The 26221-nt window shown below is 42.5% G+C and overlaps 1 protein-coding gene across 1 annotated transcript in view; it reads left to right on the forward strand.

Moving 5' to 3' along the window:
* sema6bb (sema domain, transmembrane domain (TM), and cytoplasmic domain, (semaphorin) 6Bb) overlaps nt 1–26221 on the forward strand; it is a 109416-nt gene that overhangs the window by 41060 nt on the left and 42135 nt on the right. The window contains exons 2-5 of the mRNA XM_028404298.1: nt 12108–12235; nt 13516–13630; nt 18287–18347; nt 18451–18513. Coding sequence (XP_028260099.1) covers nt 12127–12235; nt 13516–13630; nt 18287–18347; nt 18451–18513 — 348 coding nt within the window. The 5' untranslated portion in view covers nt 12108–12126. The remainder of the gene's footprint in view (nt 1–12107; nt 12236–13515; nt 13631–18286; nt 18348–18450; nt 18514–26221) is intronic.

Consider the following 26221-nt stretch of genomic DNA (forward strand, 5'->3'; position numbering starts at 1 on the left):
TTAGTCTCCTCTCTGTTTGGCTTTGCAGCATTATACCCTGTTGCTCAAAAAGCCAGAGAAAGACCAATCAATGAGCAAGCCACTTACCCTGTTAGTCAGAGAACAAAATAATGTCTGTAGCTGCTGATCTGCCGGAGCACAAAGAAACTCGTAGTGGAGCAGTTGTTTTTTTTTTTAATGGGGAGATGAGAGAGCGGGCTGATGGAGCTGTGTGTTGGGTTCTTGTTTTTGTTGTGTGGGATTCAAAAAGCCCAGATGAGCTGCTTCATTCCTCTCCACTGACCTCATGACAGGTAACACTGAGAGAATAGCTCCGCTGCATGTTCCTGTGCTCTTGAGTATGTTCTGTCCTTCACAATCAATGCTCCCAGCGTCCTGTATGCCTTACCTATGCTGCTTTACTCATGTCATACAAGTGAGTGCTTCTTTGCTTGTTTTTTCATCATTGGTTTTATTGAATTAACTTGACAACAAAAGCAGGGGTCATTGACGTCTAGGAAATGGCCTTTATTGATTTTGTGGCTCCATAAGGAGCCAGGTGCTAAATGAAATTGTTAAACGCCCCTTTGATTCTGGTCCAGCGAGTAGGCTCGAGTTTGAGCCTGTTTTACGCAAATATTAATGGGTGTTACTGGTTGACAGGGCAGAGAAAACCCTATTGAGATGTTATCTGCGAAGTGTGTCATGTGAATGCGCTTTATTTTGAAGTGTGACACCATGAATAGAGACCAAGCCTGAAGAAAGAAAGGAGGCTGTCAACCATAACACATCTTCTTTGACCGCCTGCCTGGGTCATTCAGGTCAGAGAAGTAGCATCTCTTCTTAATTTGTGTCTTTGCACTCATTGTTTAATAAAGCTGAGGGGCCTTCTTTGTGCTTGCACTCCTCACATGTGAAGCTCTTCTCTATAAATTGACTGCACTTCTCCATGTTCTCCTTCTTGTGTAATTTGTCTTTTTCTTGTCCCTACTTTGCTCTGCTCCCTCATCCATCTGACTCACCATTGTTATCAGTGTCTGCACTGACATGACCACCTCCCTTCACTCCCCTGACTTCTATCTGAGCGCTTGGGTTGAAATCTCCTTAGAAACCATTTCTGTAAACACATAACCACTATATCTCTGTCTGCACAACTGTCTCTCTTCTTGCCATCTTCTCTTCTCTCTGCCCCTCAGCTTTCTAAGCTTGCTCTTTAAAACTGTGAAACTTATCCAGCATCCCACAGCCACCCACCCCAGCCCAATCACCATAACCAAATCCACTTTAACACAGCTACAAACATCCCAGAAACCTCGGTTGGGAGCTGAGAGGAAAGGAGGGGGAAGAAGAGGGCAAAGAAATGTCAGGCTTCTGGGTCAAAGTGAGCTATATTTGACGAACCTTTCTAAATAAACCATCCAGTCTTTAGTGTCTTAAATCCCATCAGTCTAGCTCAGAGGGGGGGAAAAGCATTAAAATGTAGACAGACATGATTTGTTGTGATGGGATGAGAGCTCGAGTAAGAACAGGAGGGGAAGGAGTGGAATGTGAGATAAATACAATGAGGTGGAGGGCTGACATGAGCGAAGACAGATTGGAGAGAATAGATGCAGATAGAGGCAGAGAGACGGAGACACAAGGAGTGAAAGAAAGAAAGATAGAGACATATATGGCTGAGCTGGCAGCCTCCTTCGCTGATTAACATGCTCCTCAGACACAGTGAGAGGGATCAAACTTGCACAGAGCCAGGCCTGGGAGTTATGCCTGCAATGCAATGAAAGTGTGTGTATATATGTGTGTGTTTATTTCTGCTGGTTTGTTTTGGATCCACTGCTCAGCACACATGGAGGAATGGCTCTTTGTGCACAGCTGCCTTGTGTGCACAGTTGTCAGCTGGAGACATCTGTTGATTGACACTGCAGTGTGTGTGTGTGTGTGTGTTTCTGTATACCGCAAGAGATGTGACATTCAAAGCAACAGGGAGAGATAAAGCAGAAAAGGCAACCTGAAGTTACTGTAGCGCATGAACCGGTATTGAAACTGACACAGGTGGAATTTATCTGACTGAATTGGATGAGCAGGTGGCTGATTTGTGCTGAGAGCAGATGGGGGCGGGAGGATAAAAAAAAGGTGAGAGGGGAGGAGGAGATGGTGAAAAGTGGAGGGAAGGAATGACAGAGAGAGGGACGCATGTGCGAGTCCAGTCTAGGAGGCTGTTGACTTTTGAGCGTGCATGCACAGCCACAGTCAGGGCACATGTGTACGTGAGCGTCAGTGTGAAATCAAAGGATGAGGACTTGCAGGTCTTTTCTATCTTTACCAGTGCCAGGTCTGCTCTGTCAGCCTTCTGCTGTGAAAAGATACAGTGCTGTGCCTCCCTGTCTCTGTCAGGAAAAAAGAAAATTGCTTTTTGACACTGTTTATGATGGGGGCGTTCACAGAGAAGCCCTTGACAAGATGATTTTACTGCAAATTTTGTCATTATAAATAAAAAATCTGGACACAGCTAAAGGATGAATGTTACAGCTTGTGGCTTGTGTGTCGGCACTGCAGAGCAAATTATTTCATCATTAACTTTGTACTGAATACCTTGAAACAAAGCAATGTCTTAATGCGGTAGAGCTGATGCGCTGTGATTGAGGGAAGCCTGAGGGCCTGAAGGTAAACACCATCATCATAAAGAGATGTTGTCATGAAGCCTCCGTGTTTCTTCCCCCTCTCCATCCTTCCTTATTGACAGATTGTAATGCTCCAAAACTGAATTGCTTAAATAGACAAATCCATCCAAAAACTATCTTGTGTGTTGTAGGATCACATTATTCACTTGTTATTGCAATTACAGATGTGCAAACTGCGGATTTCAAAGGAATAATTTGGCATTTTGGAAAACACTTTGGAAAACTCTAAATGTACCAAACCATTAAATAGCTGTATTATGGGCCTGTCTCCAGGAGATGCTTTGTTCTGCTGGAAGTCAGCATTAATAAATCAGAAGTTTGCCTTGAAAGTTTTAATCAGCCCATTTTCACCAGGAAAACAATAACAGTGTCGATATTTCAGTCCTTGAAAATAGAAGCATGTTTGTATATTTGTCCGTCTGTATAGGAATGGCAGCTGAAAATGGCGACACACAATGGGAATGCTTTTTCTTGTAAATATGTTTAAGGTTATGTTTTTTTAAGATGATCTTTACCTAAACCCCTACTCTGTTTTTCATGCCTACCCTCAACCATTAGTTTTCACATGGTTTGCCTGAACTAAAGCAACCAAAAAATGAGGATGTTATGCATCGAGCATCGCACACCACCTCTGAACAAACTTGTGATGCAGAGTGCATCCTTTCATCACTAATGAGAGATAACATGGGTAACGTGCCATTAAAGATTTTGGCAGACATGAGTAGGATCAGTAGGGGTCATGTGCTGTATTGTCAGTGCCCCTGATAATTTGACGTGAAACAGTGCTTGTGGCATAAATTGATCTGACAACAACAATCCACCCAGATATTGACTGATCTTTGTGAGTGATACTGCACCTACTGAACCTGCTGGTGATTAGCACAGCCATATGTATATGAAAACAACTAATAAAAGCCATTAAACATTTGAAGCAAGGGCAAGGGATCAAAACAGCAGAAGGCCAGTGACACTCCAAACAACATCTGGGCATGCAAGATTTTATGTTACCAAAAAAAGTGCTGGCTGAGTGGATGCAAAACATCTTTGACAGGACTCTGGTTTTAGTCAGACATTGCTTTTTCTCGTTTCATTTTTTTCTTCCTATTTCTTTTCACTTTCAGTTTGGTCAAAGGCTTAGGCAAATAAAGTAGGTATCAATAAAGTAGTAAGTTCAGGGCTCTCTCACAAAAGGCAGGCTTCTTCCACGTGAACAAGTTTAGCCATTTTCCTGGCTACCATGGTAACACTTTATCACAACATAAAAGACTTTACGTAGATACTGGTGATGCTTTTGATTTGATTAACCTACCACGTTTGTTTTTTAGGGCAGACCTTTCTGCTGAGGTCTGGCTGTCCTATACAACATGTTAATTAAACTAAGTATAAAATGTCAGCCAGTGTTTGCTGCATAGATGGTGTGCCTGATCCTTTCTTTGATTTTTTTTCAGTTAATATTTTTTCTTACCATTACTCTTTATACTCAATGTCAGTAAAAGCATACATTAAAATCTGAGTACTAATGTGCAGGCTCTGTTTTGGTTTTCATTGCCCTCTTCTTCCCTCCAAATGTTCTATTTTTGCCTGCCGCCCGACCCTGTGCCCCCCTCTGACAGTCACTTGTTGCCATTACAATAAATCCACCTCCTCTCCTGCTGCACAAGCAAAAAGGCCAAACAGTCTCAGGATGGGAACATATTGCCGTATTGAGTTACCTCAGAGAATTTATGCAGGATAATACATGTCCTTTGGGGAGTTTTAGACGAATAATCACATCAAGAGGGGTTCTGTCATGCGGTAGAACCTCTTATTGCCATTAGCAAGGTTTCTGTATTATTTACAACCATGCTGGAGATTATCGCCTTGTGTGTTTTCCTTTACTGGCTTCATGGAGCCTCCAGTCAGTGATGGATGGAGTTGCTTTTAGCTTCCCGTCAGTCTCCGAGTGTGTTTTCTTTTCATTTTTACTGCACTATAGCAGGGTTCCTCCTACATGGATGGTTTGAGTGTGATATATGGCCCTAGCCTCTGATCCCTGCCCTGCTAATGACGGTTGTAAACTGGTGGGGAGCCAAAGGTCAGACCTCTCTGCTGTTCTGATGTGATATGATGTTTCTCCTTGTTTCATGCACCCCTGTTTCGATCAACACAAAAAACAGCTCAGGGAGAGAGAGAGGTATGTGGAAACTTGAAAGAAGCAAGGAGATGGAACGTGGAAGGTGGGAAAAAAATACAGAATAAGAGATTTATCGAGGGCTTCCTGAAACACAGACCTATAATTAACCTGCATACTCATGCAGCCCTTGTCAGACAGTGCTGCAAATTCTTTGTTCTGCTCATTCTAGATCGCGCCCACGGCCTGATGTCTCCGCAGCTGTAATTTTGAGGACTGTGAAGGTTAATGACAGTGACAAAACTCCGGGGAGAGTTTTCCAGTAATACTTAAAGATATTCATTCATCAACAATGAGCTGTTACATGTATTACATTTCTGCTCAGTCGTCTTGTGCTCTTTCATCGGGGCTACTTCTCACCCATTAGCAGGAGTACATTCACATCTGAGCGAACGAGTCAGAGATTATCTTATTCCAGCAACAACCTTTAAATCTCCTGAAATTATATATCCATTAGAAGACACTGTAGTACCAAGTAGCTGTCAGAGGCCAGAGTCTCAGGATTACATTTTGACAAAGGACAGAGTGTTACAGAATTTTTTGTCCTACTCCACATGCTGTGAATATTTCTCACCACATAAATCTGTGCTGCTTCTCGGCATATGGGAAAATCTGTGTTCTGTGCAGAAAGGTCACTCTTCATTTTTCATTTACAGTCTACTCCCCCCTCTTCTCTCTTCCTCTCCTCTCTTTCTCTCTCTCTGAGACTCCAGGAATTCACGGTGATGCAAATTTCTAGTAAACAGACCCCAGGTCACTCTAGTCCCAGGCAAGAGGATGAAACCCTGTGAGTGTGCTGCGTAGTGGAAGGGAGGGAATTCCTACATTATTTTTACATTAGGCCTGAGAGAGTCAGAAGACAGCTTGACTTAAGTGAAGGCACAATGCCCAGGGGAGAGGAGTGTGTGTATATATGTGTGTGTTTTGTTTTGTTGTGTGCATTTGTGTGTGTAAAGTATATAATGCATGTGCATATGTGCGTTCATATGTTAAGGGGTTACAGTGGAGGCTAAGTGTCTGGGAGTGAGCAGAGCAGATTTAAAGGTTTTCGGGAAACTAGCAGGAATTCTAGACGACACACGAAGTTAAATATTACAGGGAACAACTAAGAAATCAGTCTGGATATTAGCAGTTGTGTGAGTGGGCAGATCCCAAGCTTTTGGCAGACACAAACAGGAACTTTAATCAAAGAGACACTATCTGCAATCATAGAAACATGAGGACCGGGGTTAGCATGTGAAGGAGATGCAGTTGATTTTCTGATAATGTAGAATAACTCTTAATCAGATTTAGATTTACTGCCATGTCTACAACATTAATGTAAAAGTGTCTGAACGATGCTGGCACTTTAAAAGATGTGAGGAAGCCAGCAAGTCAAATATCTGAGATTTTCGTCTAAAATCATTTGTGTAGACCAGAGAAGAAGGATCGTGCACATTTTTTCCTAACTTTTAGAAACATTTTTCACAGAATGAACATTTGTTGTTGCATTTGTTAGTAAGCATCTAACTCACATTTAAACATCTAAAACTTACTTTGTGATGTGGCTGTGGAACATCAGTCAGATTTATGAGCTCTGTGGGACTGTACTGTACTTCCAGGGACAGAGACACTAATGAGAACATGTTTCCTGCCACAGAGGTTTAGTTATAATGTAACGTGAGCTTTTGTTTTGTGTTTTGCAGGAAGTTGTGGCTCGTGCACTTCATAAGGTTTCTGAGGGTACAATCAGAGTATATAGGAGTGTGTCATCAGTGTTTTTATGGTAAACAACGCTGTCGTGTCCCTGTTTTGTAACATATGAACTGACCCCTCTACTTCTTTTCCCACACATAGAGAAATGGAGAAAAATATCATCACTTTAGATAAATTGCAAACCAGGCATCTACAGAGCCAGAAGGTTCTTCCCACTAGTTTACTCTTGGCTTAGAGCAGAGATAAATCTGGCACTGAAACAGGACTATTGGCTTCATACTCTTTCTTTCTTCTGTGTCTTTGTCTCTTAGTCTCTCTCATTCCCAGCATTCTTTGGCTTCACTGTCTGTGTTTCCGGTGTGACTCCCCCTCTTTATCAGAATGCCTCACTTGTCTCTCTTGCACCTCTGTTCCTCTTCATCACTCCCTGTGGTGCATTATTTTTGTCATTTTTTTGTCCTGCCTTATCCACTCCCACCTTGGTTTTTTCTCCCATAGCTGCTGCATTCATTTTTATCTTTGCCTTAAAGCATATCCCAGGCTTCAATCTCATATCTGATTCTTTATTTCTCTTCCTTCCTCACATCCCTGCTATGTCCTGTATCTCATTTTAGTGCTGACTGAAGGAGATCCAGGCAGCATCAGGCTGTCATTGATTCTACACACTCCATAAAGCAGCCTCTCCTCTTTCACTAATATGACAATTAGGCCGGTCTGTGGGAAATCTATGAGGTCTCTTTAAGTCCACATAAAGAAACTGGAACAATCATAAAATCCTCCTCTGCTTACTGTATATCTTTTCCTATGTAGTAGCTTAGTTTGTGTGTTCTGAAGGTCATGGTGCTCGAGCCTGTGCCTGCAGCTAAGAAGTATTTCTTTGAACATTAATTCTTCTTTAAAAAATATTAGGTGTTTGTAGGATCAGGCTCAAAGACTTTTGGTAGCAGAGTGTGTCTCCTTTACAACAACAATGGTTATTTACCCACAGATCCCTTCAGGTTTTCAAGTAATATCAGGCTTTTTCTTCACAGAGCATTATTGGAAACTGTAAATTGAATCAGAATAAGACTCCTGTAGTGCTTCATCATCCACCACTGCCACATGAGTTTCTACTCCTGCCTCTACCAAATCACAGAGGACGTACAATGCTTACACCATCATTACTGTAAAACAAAAATCACCTGAGTAGATCTACCACTATAAACCCCACACATTACCAAACTAATATTCCAAAAACTGTGCCAGTGAACTCAACAACGGGTTCAACCTTTAGCATTCATCTAGGGTTTTTAATCATGTTCCCTACAAAGTCATTATGTAATTTGACATTTGTAATGATATCAGTCACAACACACAGCTGTGTGGAGGCAGATGAGACAGGTGATGTAAAACACTGAGGATTCAGGTTGTTACACCACATCAGTAAGCTGATGGGTACTACAATGACACTGTGTTTACTCTGGACAAAGAACTCTTTTTGCAGTCGAGCTTGTTTATTTGATTTTTTCCACTTGTGTTCTTGGTGAACCCTGCTGTGGTTGTTTTCTGTAACTTTTCAACCATTCAGCATATCATCACCCTAAAGCAACCTGCTTCTGGCTTATTGGACTGCACATAAGCACATCTGTGTTTGTTTTAATCCTCGTAACCAGTCTGCAGGAGAGAGATGCCAACATGGAATCATCTTAACTTCATGACAAAGAGCTGCAGTGTTAGGTTGACAATTACTGAGATTGTCCCTTTGATAATGTAGTCATGTGGGCCATTGTTAATGTAAAAAGTCTATCAATGTTGATTTAATACACGGACCTGCAAATGATGTGGCAAACATTAACATTTTTTGTTGAAGAAAAGACTATAATTTCCTTGTAAAAGAGTGATAAAAGGATTTGAGTAGAAATAGATCATGTTTAAATTCTTTCTTTCTTTGCGTGGGCTTTTTGAAGCTCGGCGACCAGTGTGAAAAGGGATTATATTATAGCCTATTGCTTGAGTACTGTGTTTCGATACCGCTGCATAATACTTGACAACCACCCTGTTAAATATTTTAATCAGAAATACCCAAACCACCACCACTGTGTCCCCATTAATACTGCTCTATTTCATTACCATGTTCCCTATATCTAGGACATGCATAATCTTGGTTTTCTTTCAACCCTTAGTCTAATTTTTAGTGCAAGTACCTCCCGGCTGTGTAAGGGAAATGCACTGAGAACATACACATGATGGAGAGACTGGGGCTCAGGCTGAGGGAGAGAGAAACCACCGCATAACAACATGCTAAATGGAAAATATAAAGGTAGAAAGACTGAGGAGAGAGAAAGTGAGAGCCATGGCAACCGTAGTAAATGGCAAAAGCATTCAGTGCATATTAGTGTCTTCATTTGATGATGAGGTGTTCTATTTGCATGTAAAGTACCCAGACCTCTGCAATGGAGGGTCACTGTCTAACAAGAGTCAGCATCCAAAATTCAACATTGCAGACATTCCTCACATGTCTTTTGTGGGCTTCAAACTCTTTCCTCTTTTTCCTTAAAGCCTCTGTTCTTTGGCCAGAAGAGTCACATCAGTCTTCATTTGGGCTTTAAGACACTACACGTCATCGATTGGATGGTGATTTGTTAGCTAACAGTGGGGTTCATTCAGCGGTTCAATCTGCACACCCCATTTCTCCCCTCCACACACACACGCACACACCCTTAAGTTTTTTGTTTGTTTGTTTTTTTTTACTGCTAAATAATCTCTTAATATCTTTGTTAAGGAAATTACCTGCTTAAACACCATAATCAAATTGATCTGGTGTTGTGGAGTCAGATAAATTAGCAAGTGTGTGTAAATCCTGTTGAGGTGAAGGCAGCGTGGTGCTCCCAATTCACTGACAAATGACTGTAGAGTGGATAAGATGATACACCTCAGATTTAAGTTACACCTGACCAGCTATTGTTGCATTCCGCCTTCTCACTCATCATTTGCTATCTCCAGTTACTTGGCACCTAAACAAGGCAGTTGGGCTGGTTTCCGAATATAAAGTCGATTTCCAAATATGTTTGTCACTTCACTAGATGTAACAGTCCTTCTCCAGTAAAAGAAGTGACAATTTGCTGCTGACATTTTTATATCCAGGGAGTCCGCACTGTGTGACAACTTCAATATGACTTTAGTGACATCTATTGCCATTTCAATCTCAAACATGGAGTGCTATAGCACCCTGGGGTTGATTTTCTTTTGGATTAGTGTCTCCTTCAAATGGCAAAATGTATATGTGACTTGCAGTTTCCCTCATTCAATGATAATGGCATGCTGCTGTCCAGCTTGTACCATGCAGCACTGCTTCTGAATGGACTCGGCTGTTGCCATTTGTCATAATTACAGAGATGCTTTGGCCCAGAACCATTGGTGCATCCATGTACACACACGCACACACACACACACACACACACACACACACGCTTAATACTTGTATATCTACTTATTCTGCTGTCCCATGAAATCGTATAGCCCAGGGTGTCTAATTATACTAATCGAATGCGTACAGCCTGACATTTATTCATACATTATTAATAGCAGAAACAATAGTATCTCTGATTGGATACACTGGCTTCCTGACTTCTTATCTCCTCTCTCTGTTTCTTACTGTTTCTCACTTATCTCGCTCTCCATCTCTCCCTCTACACCCCATGACCTCCTTTCTTCTCTGTGTGACTCCTTCCCCTTCACCTCCTGTAATTTTGCTTGTGGGTGTCAAGTAATTAGCATGCCTCCTACATTTATTCTGATGTCAGAGTGGGGAATTTGAGAAATGTCCCATAAAGATTATGTGTCCTGATAAGGTTATGTCTGGGACTCCATTAAAGAGATGGGCTGCACAATGGCTGTTTGTATCCTTCAGGGGAAGAAAGGGAGCAAGTGAGAAAGAAAGATTGAAAATGACTGCAGAGCTGGTCCTACAGAGACTTCTATACAGTGCTGTATGTCACATGTCCCCATAAAGCAAGAGCCATTTTTTTTTCCAGAATTATAAAATTATTATAAATGGAAATGGAAAAACCATGCAGTGTTGTATTAATGTACATGCAGTGAACGACAAGATATTACACCATTAAAATGTGTAATAAAATGTGTTACAGCCGTAGAAAAACATTATTTCACACACACATTATTGCCCTGTTGTTTCTGTAGGAAATTAGTTTCTTTCTTTCAGTTTTACGTGTATTTGGTTTGTTTTGTGTTTGCTTACAGTCATGGACTTGATAAAGCTTAGACGATCAAAAAAAAATTAGCTTTAGGCTTGGGAAAAATATGGTTAAAGTCACATTAGCTTTAAAACAATGTAGGCATCACATGTTTTCTCTTTAATTAAGCCTTTTCATCTCTTCACCAGGGTAGCTTTTACACTTTTTTCCTGTGGAAGAAAGTTCAGGTTTTCATATTCAACATGTTTTGTTTTTGATAATACTGTGTGTTTTATATAAGTACATTAATATGTAACAAAACACGTGTATTTTGAGTAAAGCTGTCTGAACCACAGTGTCAGCGACAGTGTTGCCTACATTCACTAATTGACTTTGCATTTCTATACATATTGCACATCTGCGTTCATAGTATGCTGCTAAGGGATTTTGCATAAAGAAATCCAACCTCAAGTATTCAAATTTAAGATGTTGCAATTGTGCATGAATGTAAGAAATGTTTTCTGTTCGTAGCAGTGGTGATGGACAGCCTGTCCGCTAGATTTTCAAGGCAAATTAGAGAGATAAGTGTGGTGGTGGTGGGGTTTTTGTAAATTACAGTGTGTTTCTGCAATTCCTGTCAAACACACAAAATCATACCTAATAGATACAAAAGGGGAAGAAACCTGATGGAAAAACACAGAGTGCATAAGACAGCTTTATAAAAAGTGAAACCTTCTGAGGATTGTGGCTTAAGTCAATAGCAATTCTGAGAGCTTCTCTCCTGTGAGGCTGAGTGCTGGACTCATTTTCTGGGTGGATCATGTGGGGTAACTTCATTTGGGTATCATTTGTATTTCCACCCCTCATACCCTTGTATGTGCCTGATGAAAAATGCCGTCAGTTTAGCTCTGCTGGCAGAGGTGATTTGCGTCGCTGGCAAGCATTTAATTTAAGCAAACCACTGCTTCTCTCCCTCTCTCAGTCGATTTCATATCCTGGGTATGATGTCTGGAGCATTATTGAGCCTTTCACTCACTCTGTGCCTGTAGAGATTTTGTATAGGACACATCCTGCCCTCTGTCTTGGGATGTCACCCGTTAATCTAGCTTTTAGATGTGTCATAGTGGTGTGATGTTTGATGTGGTGATACCACAGTGACCGAGCTACATTCAGAGCTGACTGGACACTTTTCCTGCAGTGGATGACTTAATCTCTCTCTCTGAGCAGCTATTTATCTTCCCTCACATCAGGGCATAGAGACAAGAAGCTTTGGGAATACAAAGATACAAGAGCTCCAGTCAGAGAAAGCTCGCCTGCCAGTTAGTTAGTTAGTCCATCAGAGATTGACTGAGTGAACTGCTGTCTATTTATGTGCAGTATCTCACCGCTACTTTTCTTCTTCTTCTTTTACAGACGCCACAGTTGTGTTGCTATGGCAGCCATGGCCCCTTCGTCCTTCTTCCTGCTTTGTTGGCTGCTCCGAACGGCAAGCCCGGCATTCCCAGAGGAACCCGGGCCCATCAACTTTATCCCCACTGAAGGTATTGACCCCCGATCCCCCTTTCTCGCACTCCTTTCCGTGCCTCTCACCCAGTGACGTGATGTGAAGTGCTGGGTTGCAGCCAAACACGCATAGTGATGAATTGGGGAGGGTATGGTGTGGAGGCCTAAAGGGTCATGGTTGTGGGCTGCTGTGGTCAGACAGACTCTCACACAAAGGGTGTTGATGGTTTTCAGGTCAGGAGGTGTGGGGTCACACTCAGGAATGGGACCATGAGTGTTGGAGCGTTCATGACTTTCCCACAGACTTACAGAGACCCTCAGGAGACGCAGCTCCTCAAACACTCAGACTTTGCGTCTCCATATCAGCTCAGCAGTCTCCAGCTCAGACCAGACCTTGATTGATTGCGGTTCAATAATATTGACTGATGGCTTCCTTGCTAAGTCCGGACCCTTCTCTGGGTATCAATACCAAACAGTGGAGTGTAGAGGTTTGTCAGGCTGCAGGATTGGCTGCATTAGACTCAGCAGCTGTAGGTTTGAGCAGAAGGCTTACCAGGCGGAACCAGACAAATAGTGGAAGGTGTGCAGGTGGACTGAGAAAAGTGGAGACAGGAAAAAAAAATACACTTTAGTAAGAAATTATAGCATCCAAATGGAAGAGGCACGGTGTAGAGGTGAAAAAGAAAACATCACCTTCAGCGGAAAAATACAGCCATACATATTTTCAACAATAATACACATTTTACATGTACTGTAGCTGTTATTTCAGCTTCTCTTTTTCCCTTTCAGCTTTATTTTTCATATGGTACAGCATGATCAAAATGTTTCACCACTTTTATCTCTGATTTGTCTCCCCTTAAGGTTTCTTTTCCTCGATGTACAGAAAGCCTCATCCTCTGAAACGCGCAACATCAGACTTTGTTGTACCTGTTTGATGTTTGTGTTTCTGCTCTTTGAATTGTGTGAATTTGCTGTCAGAAACCTGTCAACACCAAAAAGCAGGGTGTAAATGAACAATTCATCAAAAGTGCCTCTCAATCAGAACAGAAATGCGTGAATGTAATGACATGTAAGGTGCGGTTCAGACATCTTTCCCTCTCAGATTATTTGTTAGTGCTTTGGTTAATGTTGCAGATATGCTGCTCTATTAAATGCAGATCTCCACTGCTCTCTGTTTCACCTTGAATATCTGCTACTGCTGCAGAACTGTCAAAACAAACCAGCACAAAACCACATTTGTGCTACATTTATCTCAAACAGGTGTCAATGGATGTTTGCCCTCAGCCATTGTGTATTTGTGTCTCTCATTCTCTGACAGTGGTGAGAAGATACCCTGTGTTTCTGGGCCGACCGCACAGGACGTGGCTGCGGCAGGAGCCTCTACACATCCAGAGGGTCCTTCAAGTCAATCGGACACTTTACATTGGTGCCAGGTAACACAACACAACACAACACGAGGACATTCATGATTCCTTTGAAGCCTTGGAAGGTGTGGCATGTGTTCCATGTTAATGCTGTGTGTAGTCACTGAGCTAATGCTAATGTTAGCTCTCACCTCAAAGGAGCTTTGTGGTTGAGTACAGATGAAGCTGTAGTGCGCCCAGATGTGCCTTTAACACAAGAACCAGACCAGCAGTTTTTCACCCATGAACAAACTGCACCGTAAAGGCCAGTTCTCCAGCTTGTACAACCATTAACTGCCCGTTTATATACTGCGTCTGTTATGTTTCGGAGTACTGCAACAATCTGCTGTCATGACTGAGCCAAAGGTACCCACTGGATAGTTGTATGTATGTAAATAAGACTAACCTTTAAATAGAAATCACTGCAAAACCTGATGGAGTCATCATGATGTCTCCATTCATTTCAATTAATTAGTTATAAATTAACCTTTAAAACAAGAATATCAAAAGCAAGCAGAAACCTTTTGAAATATCCGCAGGTCAGCACTCTGTATACTCAGAGTCATGTGAAGGTTCAAACAGTTCAAACAGATCCTTTTACACTTCTGGAAATGTTTTGAGTGAGAGTTATTGGTCAAATGATTCCAACTCTGAAAGAGAAAAAAAGAAACACCTTACCTAAATGAGTTTAAAAAAAGCTTTTATACCTATAATAATACCTATAATTTAAAAATCTTATGAGAGATTTTTTTTCTCTGGATAAGAAGTGAAGTTATTGGAATGACACTCAGACACTCTTTTGTCACAGATCTGGTGCAGTAGCTGTGTCTAACAGCTGATATAAGGCCTGACAAGTCAAGTGTGTTCTAGTTCTGGTCTGGTCTCCATATGATGATGGTCTCCATATGTCTGTCTGCTGAATGTGCTGATCAGGTGGTCAGATGGGGCCAGACGAGGACGGCCTGTTTAGCTGCATGGTGTTTCACTCTGTGAAGTTACATCTGCATGGTTGCCTGAGCCGTCCAGGAGCCGACCCAAAACAGACTGAGATAACAAAAGACATGCTCTTCAGGATTTACTGCGCGTGTTTCCCAAAAATTAATTTGGTTTGAAACGAAACAAAAAAAATGAGACACAGTCAGCTTGTACACATGGCGCTGGTTACTCTGTGCTGTAGTGGAAGATTGAAGTGGTTTCCAATAAGAGACGCCACTGTGGTCCAGGAAATGACCCAGTCCCTGCCCTCCAGCTGGTCTAACCTCACTACCAAGACTTGGTAGTAAATATATCAAGCTATGTAATGTGGTTCCAGCCATTCTGTCTGCACTGAGAGGGTATATAACATACATACAGCCTGATAATAAAACTAACCACAGACAACTACAGCTCCTGTAGCCTGAATGTCTGCCTTATAACCAGAGCCATGAAGCTGTTTAAAATCTGTTCATTTCAATTTACAGTGGCATAGGTTTTACTGAACAGATACAAATGTTTCAGCCTTCTGGATGGTAATGATGTGATGAAAGACTTTCAACAGTATATATTTGCATTTGTTGTAAGTGGTTAATAGTGTTTGTATCTTTATGCTTGAAATGTTTAAAAAGGAAAACATCTGTGCGTGCAAAGGCTGTGCAGGGAGACTTTAGGAGCTTTAAATGTACAATATAAGTACCTTTGGTAGCAGGTATGACTGCCAAATGCTCCTACAGAGTGCATGGCCTGATAAGACGCCTCACTCATCCCAGAATCCTGTCACCATTAGCATAGCTGCTCCTCAGACTGCAAGCGCTGCTAAATCCCTGCCCCGAGCGCCCGCTGAGAGCAGCTACTTCTCCCCGTCCTCTTTCCATCCCTGCTAAATGAAAGTAAACTAAGTATTTGGCTGATGCCAGGTGGAGTAAGCGCCTTGCTGTGCTAAGCCCCATGTCATTGCTGTTAAGATGAGCAGCTGTGGATCCTGTGGTCTTCAGCTCTCAAGTCACATCCAGAGGGCTAACCCACACTGATATAAAGCAATTGGAGATTGTTTACCACTTGACAAGTGACGAAACAAAGCCAGCTCCGTCCCAATTATAAAAGGTCTGAGTGTGTGTGTGTGTTCATTATTCACACCAGCTGGACAGGGAAGGTGTGCTGATATACTGCCAGCTTGTAGGCAGTCCAGTTTATCACCTCACAGACGCTGACCTAGGAAGTCAGCTGGAGTCGTTCAGCGGCCCCAGTCGGGTCAAAGGCCTCATGGCAGACAGACAGGGAGAAACTCAACGGTGACACAGACTGGGAATCTTGGGGATACAGCTGCCAGTCTATAACTGAGGCTGGCAGAGAAAGTTTAGTAAGCAGACAAGTGTGTGAAGGCACACCCACTCACAGGACACCCACCAACAATGCTGATTCCACTCTATCCTAATCCCAAATTATACATTTTAGAATATCCAACAGTTTACTGCCTCTGTAAACAGTAATACCACCTCTGTGTTTAGAATTTATCTATAGTGCATTTTGCTTTAAAAATAACAGCTTCAATCAAATAATTAAAGTATTTGCAGAACATTTTCAATCAATTCATTTGTTTGACTTTGACATTGTTTTTAGCTCTGTACTTTATTCTTTATCATGCTCAGATATAAAGCAGATTCTGTTCTTTTTTTTTCTCTGAAGAGGCTCTTTGATCATAACGCTGCTCTCTTGGTGAACTTGTGCTGACAGTGTGCAGAATTGTAGTGAGGATTTTTGTTTTGAAAGCACTAATGATTCACTTGTTTGATTTGTTTTTAATATTTACACCCAGGAACATAAAAGCTCTCTCACACACACACACAAGCAGAAAGTTTCAGGGTACTGCAGGGGGTTACAGGCTCAAAAGAAGGCCCCTCACACTAAATCACTGTGCAGCATTTTTTTTTATTGAAAGAAAAAGAGTTGGACAACAAAAGAAATATAGAAAACTTAGAGACTGAAGAGGTCCTGACCTTCAGTCTGCTGTTGTTTGGAGGGAAAATAGGAGAAGGTTCATAAGCTGGTCAAGTACGAGATGTAGGAAATTCTGGCAGTCTCTCTGGAGCCTGTGTTGACTTAGTATTAACCAGGTCAAAAGGGTTGAGGCTCTTCTGAAGTAACAATTCAGGCACGCGTACATTAAACCCAGACTCAGACAAGGTCAGACAAAGAAAGCAGAATATGACAAAATTTACGATCCAGTGAGCCGAGATGACTCGAGGAAACATCCTGCAACATAAAGAAGGATTACATTTTCGTAGGTTCATGTCAGCCTACCACATGCAGTGCATTAAATTCACCAATGCACACATATAAACAAAGAAAAACACACAGGCCACGGGCTTTGCATCATTCAAACAACCTGGAGCAGGCGAGAGAAGAGATGGAGGAAGAAAAAAAAAATAGGAGCGGCATAAATAATTCCCCCACGCTCCATTGGAGGCAACACTGCTGGCTGCCTTCCACTCTGACTGGGAGGCCTGTTGCTATATTCATTATGTTAATGCTAAGACAACGCTGAAGCAGCCTGGATGAGATTACGCCTCTCACTCTGGCCCACTCCACTGTTTTGAGAATGCTTAAACTTTGACCCGTTAAGCAGAGGAGCACCAAGCCAGTGTTTGGTGATTTTGCACTTCTTCACTACTTAGCTGCTCCCCTGATCTGCGAGAGGCAGAGTAAAGGTGCGAATCTTCTAACACAGCAACAAAGAAGCAAAGATAAATTATTCAGAAGAGGAGTAACCTCATGGTCTACCTGTGGTCTCATCAAGCACACATCCCCACAGCTCTCTGAGTATAATCAGATGCAAACACACAGATGCAGACACTCAGGTGGTCCAAATACTCACATGATGTGAGGGATAACCCCTCCATCTGCGAATGGAAGAGGTGAAACCAAGAGAGAACATGCAGCACAGATGGGAGGCAGAGCTGTATCAGAGATGGGATCGATACTGCAGCACTAACATGGCTGTGGCAGATTTACAGATTAGCCCAGTCAGAGCGTGGCCCTTTGCTCAGATGAAGCCCCTTAGATCCATCCCAGCAGATACCAAGGCCTCAATCAATATGCAAACGTCAGCTGGTAGCTGCCTATCCCAGCTCTTATTACCGGGCACTTTTTCACGGGAGCGTCCAAGGTTACTGCAGAATTATCAGCAGATTAAGACTGCGAGAAAGCTGTGTTTGGAATATCATACTACATGCATGGTGTCAGCGTTTGGATTGCATGTAGGCAGCATGGAACAATTTGATTAAACCATCCATTAATTCAATTTCAGGCTTTTGAATAAGAGCGATAAGCTGAATTCTGGAGCCCAGCAGAAAATTCTATGCAGCAAGTCAAGTTTAATGAGCAGAGGCAAAAGGCGAAGGGGAAATATGAGACCTCATTATGCAGTCGGCTACCATTTCTCACATATATTGGGAGAAATGGGAGACATTCTAATGCTGCTCTCTAATCTCTGCCTGTCTGATCAACTTTAAATGGATAAATGTTGCTATTACATGCATTACATGGCTGCGTGTGCTCTAGGAAGATTATACAGAAGGTACATTTTGTTTAAATTATTTAGTAACAAAGCAACACAGATACTCAGTGTGAGGCCTGGGTTTCATCCTGAGTGCAGCATCTTCTGCCTCCTCTGTTGGCTTACTGCAGCTTTCTCTGCTTCTTTCTTTCCAGAGATGACCTTTTCCGAGTGGAGCTGGACATTGTCGCAGGAGATGAGATGTTTTACAGCAAGGTAAACTCAGCCTGAGCAGACAACGATAACGTTTATACGTGTCTTTGGCTTGCCTCACTGCAACTAACCAGCTGTGTTCATGTGTGTTTTATTTGATATACAGAAAAGAACATGGGAGTCAAACAAGAATGACATCAGGATCTGCAGGATGAAGGGCAAACATGAGGTCAGAGAGTCTCTACATCTGAAACATCTTTCTCTCTTTTCTCTCACATCCAGCAGATACAGAGCAACATTAGCATTCAATCAAAGTTGTATTTGTGTCCTCTTGATGAATCTTTTTGCTCTTATTTTGGCTCCACCACCTCCTGAGGAAAATATCTGGCACTTGAGCTGCTAAATGCTCCATTATGTTCAGCAGCTATAACTAATTCAGCCTGTCTGCCGTCTGGTGCTGAGTACAGTGGGTTTTTAGAGTTGTTTTTTTTTTTTTAACAGCTGCATGCTGTGTCTGAAAACATCGCCGTAGGGAGCAGCGACACTGAACTAAAATAGTAAAGAAACAAAACAATACTGTCCTCTGAAAGACACCACAAAGCTACATTATCGATTTGAGGAGTCACTTTTTACAACAAGTAAAAAAAAAAAAATGTATCTGTTGGTACTATAAAAAATTGATTATGGCAGCTATCATAGAAAAATAATGTTGCTGGTCTGTATAATTAATAATGGAAAGCTGAAAACCAATAATACAAACTTCACTGCATAGAAGCTCTGAGAATTTTTGTTTCACAGGGGACCTACTGTGCTTGTTTCCCGATCTACAATTTATAATAGGATTTTACAAGTTTAGCATGATTATGAAAGTTAAAACCTTATTTACCCCTCCAATCCTTTAAAACAGACTCCTTGAGGCAGCTCTTCTTAAATGTCCATTTTTGAAAATAGCACTTACATTGAGTGGCTGTGATCAGTTCTTATAACTCCCATACCTACAGGATTACATTATCATTATTGTCATCGTCATTGATAATCAAAAGAAGAACCATGCCTGTGGATAAATAGCCTTTCACACTTGTTTGTTGCAAACAGAAAGTAAGCACCTGCTGTCATTTCTTTTATATTTATGTTTCCTGCTCACTGTTTACTTTTATTCACAGTCACTCTTTGCTAGGGTATATGCAACAAAAATATTCCAGGTTATAAAAAAGATCTCTGTCTTTAAATACACCATTTCACAAAACCCTTAAGGCAAACTTCTCCGTTTTCTAGGTTACCAGGGTGACACGTTCCAGTGGAGACGTGCACTTATACACACAACTGCAAGAGGTTGTCTATGTAATCTGGGTTACTTTCTGTTAGCACTCATCACAATAGGTGATAATGCGTCTGGCGTTGGACTGGTAGCACGTTAGAGGAGGGCCACAGCAGATGATAACAGTCATGCAGTGGGCCTTGGCTTCAGTATCACAGTCACGTGACGTCAGACCTCCTGGCACAGCCTTCACAATGAGGGCAATGACCACACATAGTATCATTGTCCATACTCATCCACCCATCACCCACACAGACACATCGACCAGAAGAGCCTGTCCTACCAGTATTATACATGTTCCACCATCATGGGTAAGGACCTCGGTCTGTGCCCCCAGAAAATGCAGGTGGGCGTCAGAAAAACTGAGCCAGCGAGGAAGAGATGGGGTGAAAATGTCCCAGCAGCCACCAGCAGCCCACGCCTGAATACCTCTTACATCTCCAGCTCACACACTCGTAGCTGCAGTGTGCCACACACAAACAGCATGTATTCAGTGTCTGTGTGTGGGTGTGTGCAGTGGTTGTGATGGTTGCGGTTGACGGGGAAAACACAGACTCTGTCCCCTCCAGGCAGAGGAAAAAATGACTTATTTAACAGAGTGAGAGAACACCTGACATTAAATCTGTGTGAGACAGTGCCAGACAGAAACATAATGGAGAATAGAGGGACAGAGACAAAAAGCTAGGCAAAGGTGAGGTGGGGGAGGAGGGGAGGGGGTGTGGGTGTGGGTCCCAGTTGGCCAGCCCTGAGGAGTGCTGTGGGGCTGAATGAGATATGAAAGGTCTTCTTGCCCCTAATGACTGTGCCGCCTGGTAATGCTGTGAGTCACATGGCAATGTGAGGAAGATAAGGACGCTGCCAGGTCCTCTCAGTCAGCTCTCTGGGCTCAGATGCTTTTGAATGGATGTGTTGTGTGCCTACACACAAGCACGCTCATGCACTCTCACTGAGGGTCCGTGTTGTTTTGCTAATGTTCACAGTTAAAATGTGACTGAAAATGTAACCATTTCCAGCCTTAATTACACTCACATTTGAGAAATGGAAACCTCCATCGCTCTCGTCCACGATGAGGCCTCTGCCTGTGGATCAGTGGATCAGTTCTGTGGTTGTCAACACCTGTGTGGTGGTGAAGTACTATAAATAAGAAGTCAGTAATCAAAACATTGCTTCATAAAGATAGTATCATAACAGCATAGAGTTGAGACACCATTTCAGCACTCTGTACTGCTGTGGAGCTCAGTCAGTCTTATTAATTCATTACTTATCTATCAATAAATTGGACTAGTTGCTACGGCTTCACAAACCATTGGAATAATTCATTTAATTTTATTGACCTTGAATGTCAAATTACAGATAGGCTTTATTAATGAGTAACAAACAATATTAATTTTAAATCACACATCAATATTACCTTGATGTTTTGCCTAATTACTGTGTTTACTAAAGGACTTTTGCACTGGGTTGCATCAGATTGTTACAGGTGTTGTTTTTGTTCCCCCTGCTGCTTTTTTGATTACCATGTTGGAGGTCAAACAAAAGTACTGAATGTTTAACAAAAGAACAGTCATTTTCTGATCTGATGCATACACACGAACATGATGCAACTCAGAGGTTCTAACATACATGTAGGTGGGTTAACACCCCCCACACACATTATGCTACACATGTATTCATACACATTCAAGTGTCTTTGTTTTTCTCTTTATACACATGAACACAATTAAAAGAAAATCTCTATAATCACACCTGTCAGGCAGTCATATTTTTGTGTGTCTCCTAACCCCCCACCTCCCCATTCCCTCTCTGTTTCTCCTCTACTTCACCTCCTGAAAATGTCCTGTTCTGCTTGGGGGACGACTGTGTCAGATGTGATACATTCGCCACCTCATAATTGGTTTTGTAATTAAATGTTTCTGCTTGGTTGATCACAAAGGACATAGTATTCCCCCTAATTAGGCTGAAAATTCAATATCCTATAATTCCTTCGCCTTTCTTCCTTCTCCAGTGTTGACCAGGCGATCGTTGATGAATGCAACGGTCTTGCTTGTTGTCACTCATTGTCATATTTTTCTTTGTCCTTTGCTTCCTCCTCCTCCTTTATCTCTCCTGCATTTGTCCTTTTGACTGTTTACTGCTGTTGTTCTCTCCCCTTGCTTCACTCTTTCCTTCATGATATCCGGAGAGAGCGAGAGATAGCGGGTGAGACATTCTCCAGAGGTGGCTCTGTGCCAACGCATCAGTCTATGGCATTGTGGCATGCACGTGCAAACAAAGGCTATTCCGCAAAGAATGCTTTTAAAGAGCAGCTGGGCGTCGTTATAAGCGGCACTTAGTGAGATTGTTTGATCAATATTGGGCTGATCGTGCTCTCGGAGGAGCTCTGGGTTTTCAATTGTCCGGCTCAAATGCCTTTTCTGGGTGGGACCATCACAAGATTAAGTTTCACTGCTTTTGGCTGCTAAAATTATTCTATTTAAAATGCCACAAATGCACATGCTGAAGTCCTCATTCTTCACATCACATGTCTCTAGAAGGCAATACTACCTATTAGATAATAATCAAACTGAATGCTATAGACATGTGTTTGTTGTGGTTGACAAGCTTGTGCGGGATGACAAGCTCCATCCACACCAAAGTCATGATGCTTTTCTGTTTTTTGAAAAGAGAGGATGGAGGAGCACTCCTCTTTGTCAATGAATGAAAACGTTTAGAAGACAATGCTGTGTGGACACACAGAGGTGTTACTGGCTGTAATTGTAGGGTGTACTATATGCTGCATTACATTTCCCATACCGTTGTGCAACAAAGCACATATTGATTTATTCATAATTGTATGTATCATTTATCAATCAGCCTCACAGCAAGAAGGTTCCTGGTTCGATTCTGACTGGAGCCTTTCTGTGTGGAGTTTGCACGTTCTCCTGACTGTCTGTGGTTGTCTGTCTGTACGTTGCCCTGCAATAGACTGGTGACCTGTCCAGGGTGTACCTGCCTCTCACCCTTAGTTAGCTGGGATAGGCTCCAGCTCCCCATGACCCTGCACTGCAGGTTGGAGCGGGTTAATAGATGATGGATGGATGGATTTATCAATCACAATTTGGTTTATATGACAGTTTGCAATGGTTTTCTCTGCAGGTTGTCAGTTGGAGGGCTGTCCAGGGGTGATGCAGGTTAAGTGGTTATGGTCAAGGATTGAATGGTGTGTGTGCATGTGTGAGTGTGTAACCACCGGGGAGTGTGGCTCAGCTGACCCCATGATCTGTAGGTCTTGCTGTAGGTCAGGTCCACTGCTGAGGCTGCCACATGGCTGACTGGCCTGGAAAACCCTCTGCTCTCCCTCTCCCTCTCTCTCCCTCTCTCTCTCCCTGTCTCTCCCCCTCTCTCTCTTCCTCATTTATCCTGGTATCTCTATTATCTCAGCCTTCCTCATGTGTCTGTTGTTTGTGGCCTGTGGTGTGTTCAGACAGAATTACCATCAAACAGTGAAGAAGCGCTGCAGAGGGACACGGATTAGCTTTAACATGCTGAGTAAGACCGCATCACTCAGAACAGCACATTGCTGCTAATTTGGTACCGTTGTTAATTTATCCTCCGCCCACATGCACACAAACATACACACATACACGCATTATTCCTGCAATGGAGAGTCACTCTGTTCTCACTCAAATGGTGCATCAAGGGTTTTTTTTTTTTTTTTTTTTGGAAATGACAGACCTGTTGTTAATGAGTGGAGAAGAGGCTTAGCCAAGGCTTTGTGTGTGTGTATTGTGTGTACAGTATAGCCTACGTGTGTGAGGTTGTGTGTTTGTGTAGGAGAGTTCTGGCTCAATGGCGGCTCTTGGCAGAGCAGCGATCTCTTCTCCCTGGTCGCTAACATCAGGGGACCAGCCAGGCATGTAATGGAAACTTTGGAGATTTAGAGGAGCAGCTTGCTAAATACGACCCCCTGATGTACTGCTTTTAGATAGCTCCGTTTGTAAGAACATTACTAAAGCAGGTCATCATGATGACATTATATTTTATGACAAAAAACTGCTGTGGTTGCTCTTAATGAGCAGATTTTATGATCTTAACCTGTTTTATAATTCAGTTAAACCAAACATGAGAATGCTGGAGGTAACACGCCACCATCATTAGGTGTATTATTTTCATTATTGTAACAAACACTGAGCCCAGGTTTAGGCCAACAAAAAGGTTGTTTATCATATAAGAGTAAAGGCTGAATTCTGGACAATATGGAAAGCAGATGCTGAAGGTGGAGCCTCCTCACATTTAATGGTGTCTGACTGCCTCAGGTTGTTTGGAGCAGCTGTGTTGTAGCAACAGAAAACTTGTTGACTGTGTGTGTGATTACTTGCATTTGTGTGTCTGTTGGACGTGCGCTATAGGGAAGATGGTGCCCGTGGTTGAGACTTACAAAAGTGAGGAATGCACTTGCTCAGTCAACATCTGCAGTGGAGAACTAGAGCCTGGCTAACATCTGCCTAGAAAGCAGGGAGCTTATTAAAACCTGCTGCCTGCTCAGTGTTGGGTTTATAAAAATGCAGATTTGTATATGCAAACATGCTTACACCTGTGGACCACCTCTCCCTGTTATTCCCCACATTCCCTTTTCATTCACTAAAGTGCAAATACGAACCATACATTCACGTTTGCACTAAGGAGTGTGCCCCTGTGTAACTCATCTGTGCTGCAGATTAATTTTTCAGAGCCCAGCAGCTCTGCCACTGTCAGTAAGAGGAAGAGGAAGAGGAGGTGGAGGAGGGCTGCAGTCGTCTGCATCTTGGGAAGGCTTGCCAGCCGGCACAGGTGGCGTTTTGTCTGGATTGTGCCCAGGGAGAGAGGGTGCAGAGAATGAAAGAGGGGGAGGCAGAGGGGAGAAGGGGGAGGCGTCAGGACATACAACATTTGGAACATTTATAATTGTTTAATTGAGTGATTCACTGCCTGATCCTTTATAAGCGGTTTGTATTTAATGTGGAAATGACAATATAAAAGTGATCCTGCTGACTGAATTGGGCTTTGAGTAAAAACCAGACTCTGACCTGCCAAACAACTTACTAGAATAGTGGAATATGTTTTAATGAAATGCAGCAATGGATGGATTTTTTGATGTCTGTAAAGTGCAAATGTGCAATCAGAACTGAATAGCTGAAACACTACAAACCTTGTTTCGTTTTATGTCTACAGGCACTGCCAAATGGACACATTTGTGCAGTGGTTTGGCTTTTCTAAGTATTCACTCCCCGCTCTGAGATGCTGGCAGAAGGACTGGGTTGTTATTAAGGGTGCTTCATCTAGCTTTGTGATTACAGCTCTGACCAAGCCGACAGACTGCAATCCCACCGACAAACAGCATGCAAATGATTCTCACACATGAACATGCATCTGTGCTGTGATACACACACACACACACAGGAGTATATGTGCATGCACATAGAGAGCTAGCACTACACAAGGCACACAGGAGGCATTCTGCATGTGGGGGAGTGACATAGGCATATACTGTCACACCTCAGTTTGTCACATAGTGCTGTGCCATTAGAAATTTACACCTCAAGCTTGACACACCCTAACGAACACACACACACACACACATTGCACACTCACACATGAAAACAAGTCTTTCTTTTCTCTTTTTTTCTGTTGAAAGATGATAACCCTGCAGGGAGCGAAGTGGGAAGGTGAGGGAGAGCTGTGTAGGGCGGAGCATCTGGAATAACACTCACCCATCTCTCATATCACTGCTTTCCCTCTGATCTCTTGCACACACCCTCACACACACGCACGCACACACACACACACACACACACACACACTGTCATTTGACATACCAGCTATCACCACCACTACCACCGGTTCAGCCCTGCTTCTCTTTCCGATGACATCAGTATGGGGGGTGGTCTTGATGTCAACCCCATCTGGTGTGTATGTGTGTGTATTGGTTGTTGGGGAGTTGGTGCCTTCCTGGCTGGGACAGTGGGGGGGAATGCTGGCGGCTGTCTACCAGTGATCTACTGTACATCAGCACTCACTCTGCACACACAGGTGGCTGGCTCGGCTCTGCAAATACAAACTGCTGTCAGTACCTTTTGGCTTTTAAAGTCAAAGGTCATTACTGTTATTTACGCTTGGCGCCCATGGAAAAATGCAAAACCCTGTGCACACTCAGATTTACTGCAGTGTTATGTTCTTTGTTTGTTTGTTATCATGTTACTTGCTAAGCCCTTAAGACAGTGCTTCCCATTCAGAAGATATGGATCTGAGATAAAACATGAGGGCCGGTCAAGTATGTGTGTGACATACTAAACATGATTTTACATCTCTGGGCTGCAAAATTATCCAAAGTTTGATTCAGTTAGAGATGGAAAGCTCATATCCACAACAAATGCTGGCGGTGATGAGAGGGTGCTTAATTTTAAAGTGATTAAAATCCAGAAAGTCTCCTTAAAACCTCCTGTGTTTAGGGTTTTCTTAAGAATTAAGTGCCATATATTTAAACCAAAAAACAGTGGATAAACTAACACAAAGAATTATGTTTGTACCCATAGTCACAAACATATTTATTTCTATAATGGTAGCTAGTGCAATTACTAATAAGAACAATTCTGAATTGTCT

This window comes from Parambassis ranga, chromosome 4 (genome assembly GCF_900634625.1).
Source record: "Parambassis ranga chromosome 4, fParRan2.1, whole genome shotgun sequence".
Taxonomy (NCBI): domain Eukaryota; kingdom Metazoa; phylum Chordata; class Actinopteri; family Ambassidae; genus Parambassis; species Parambassis ranga.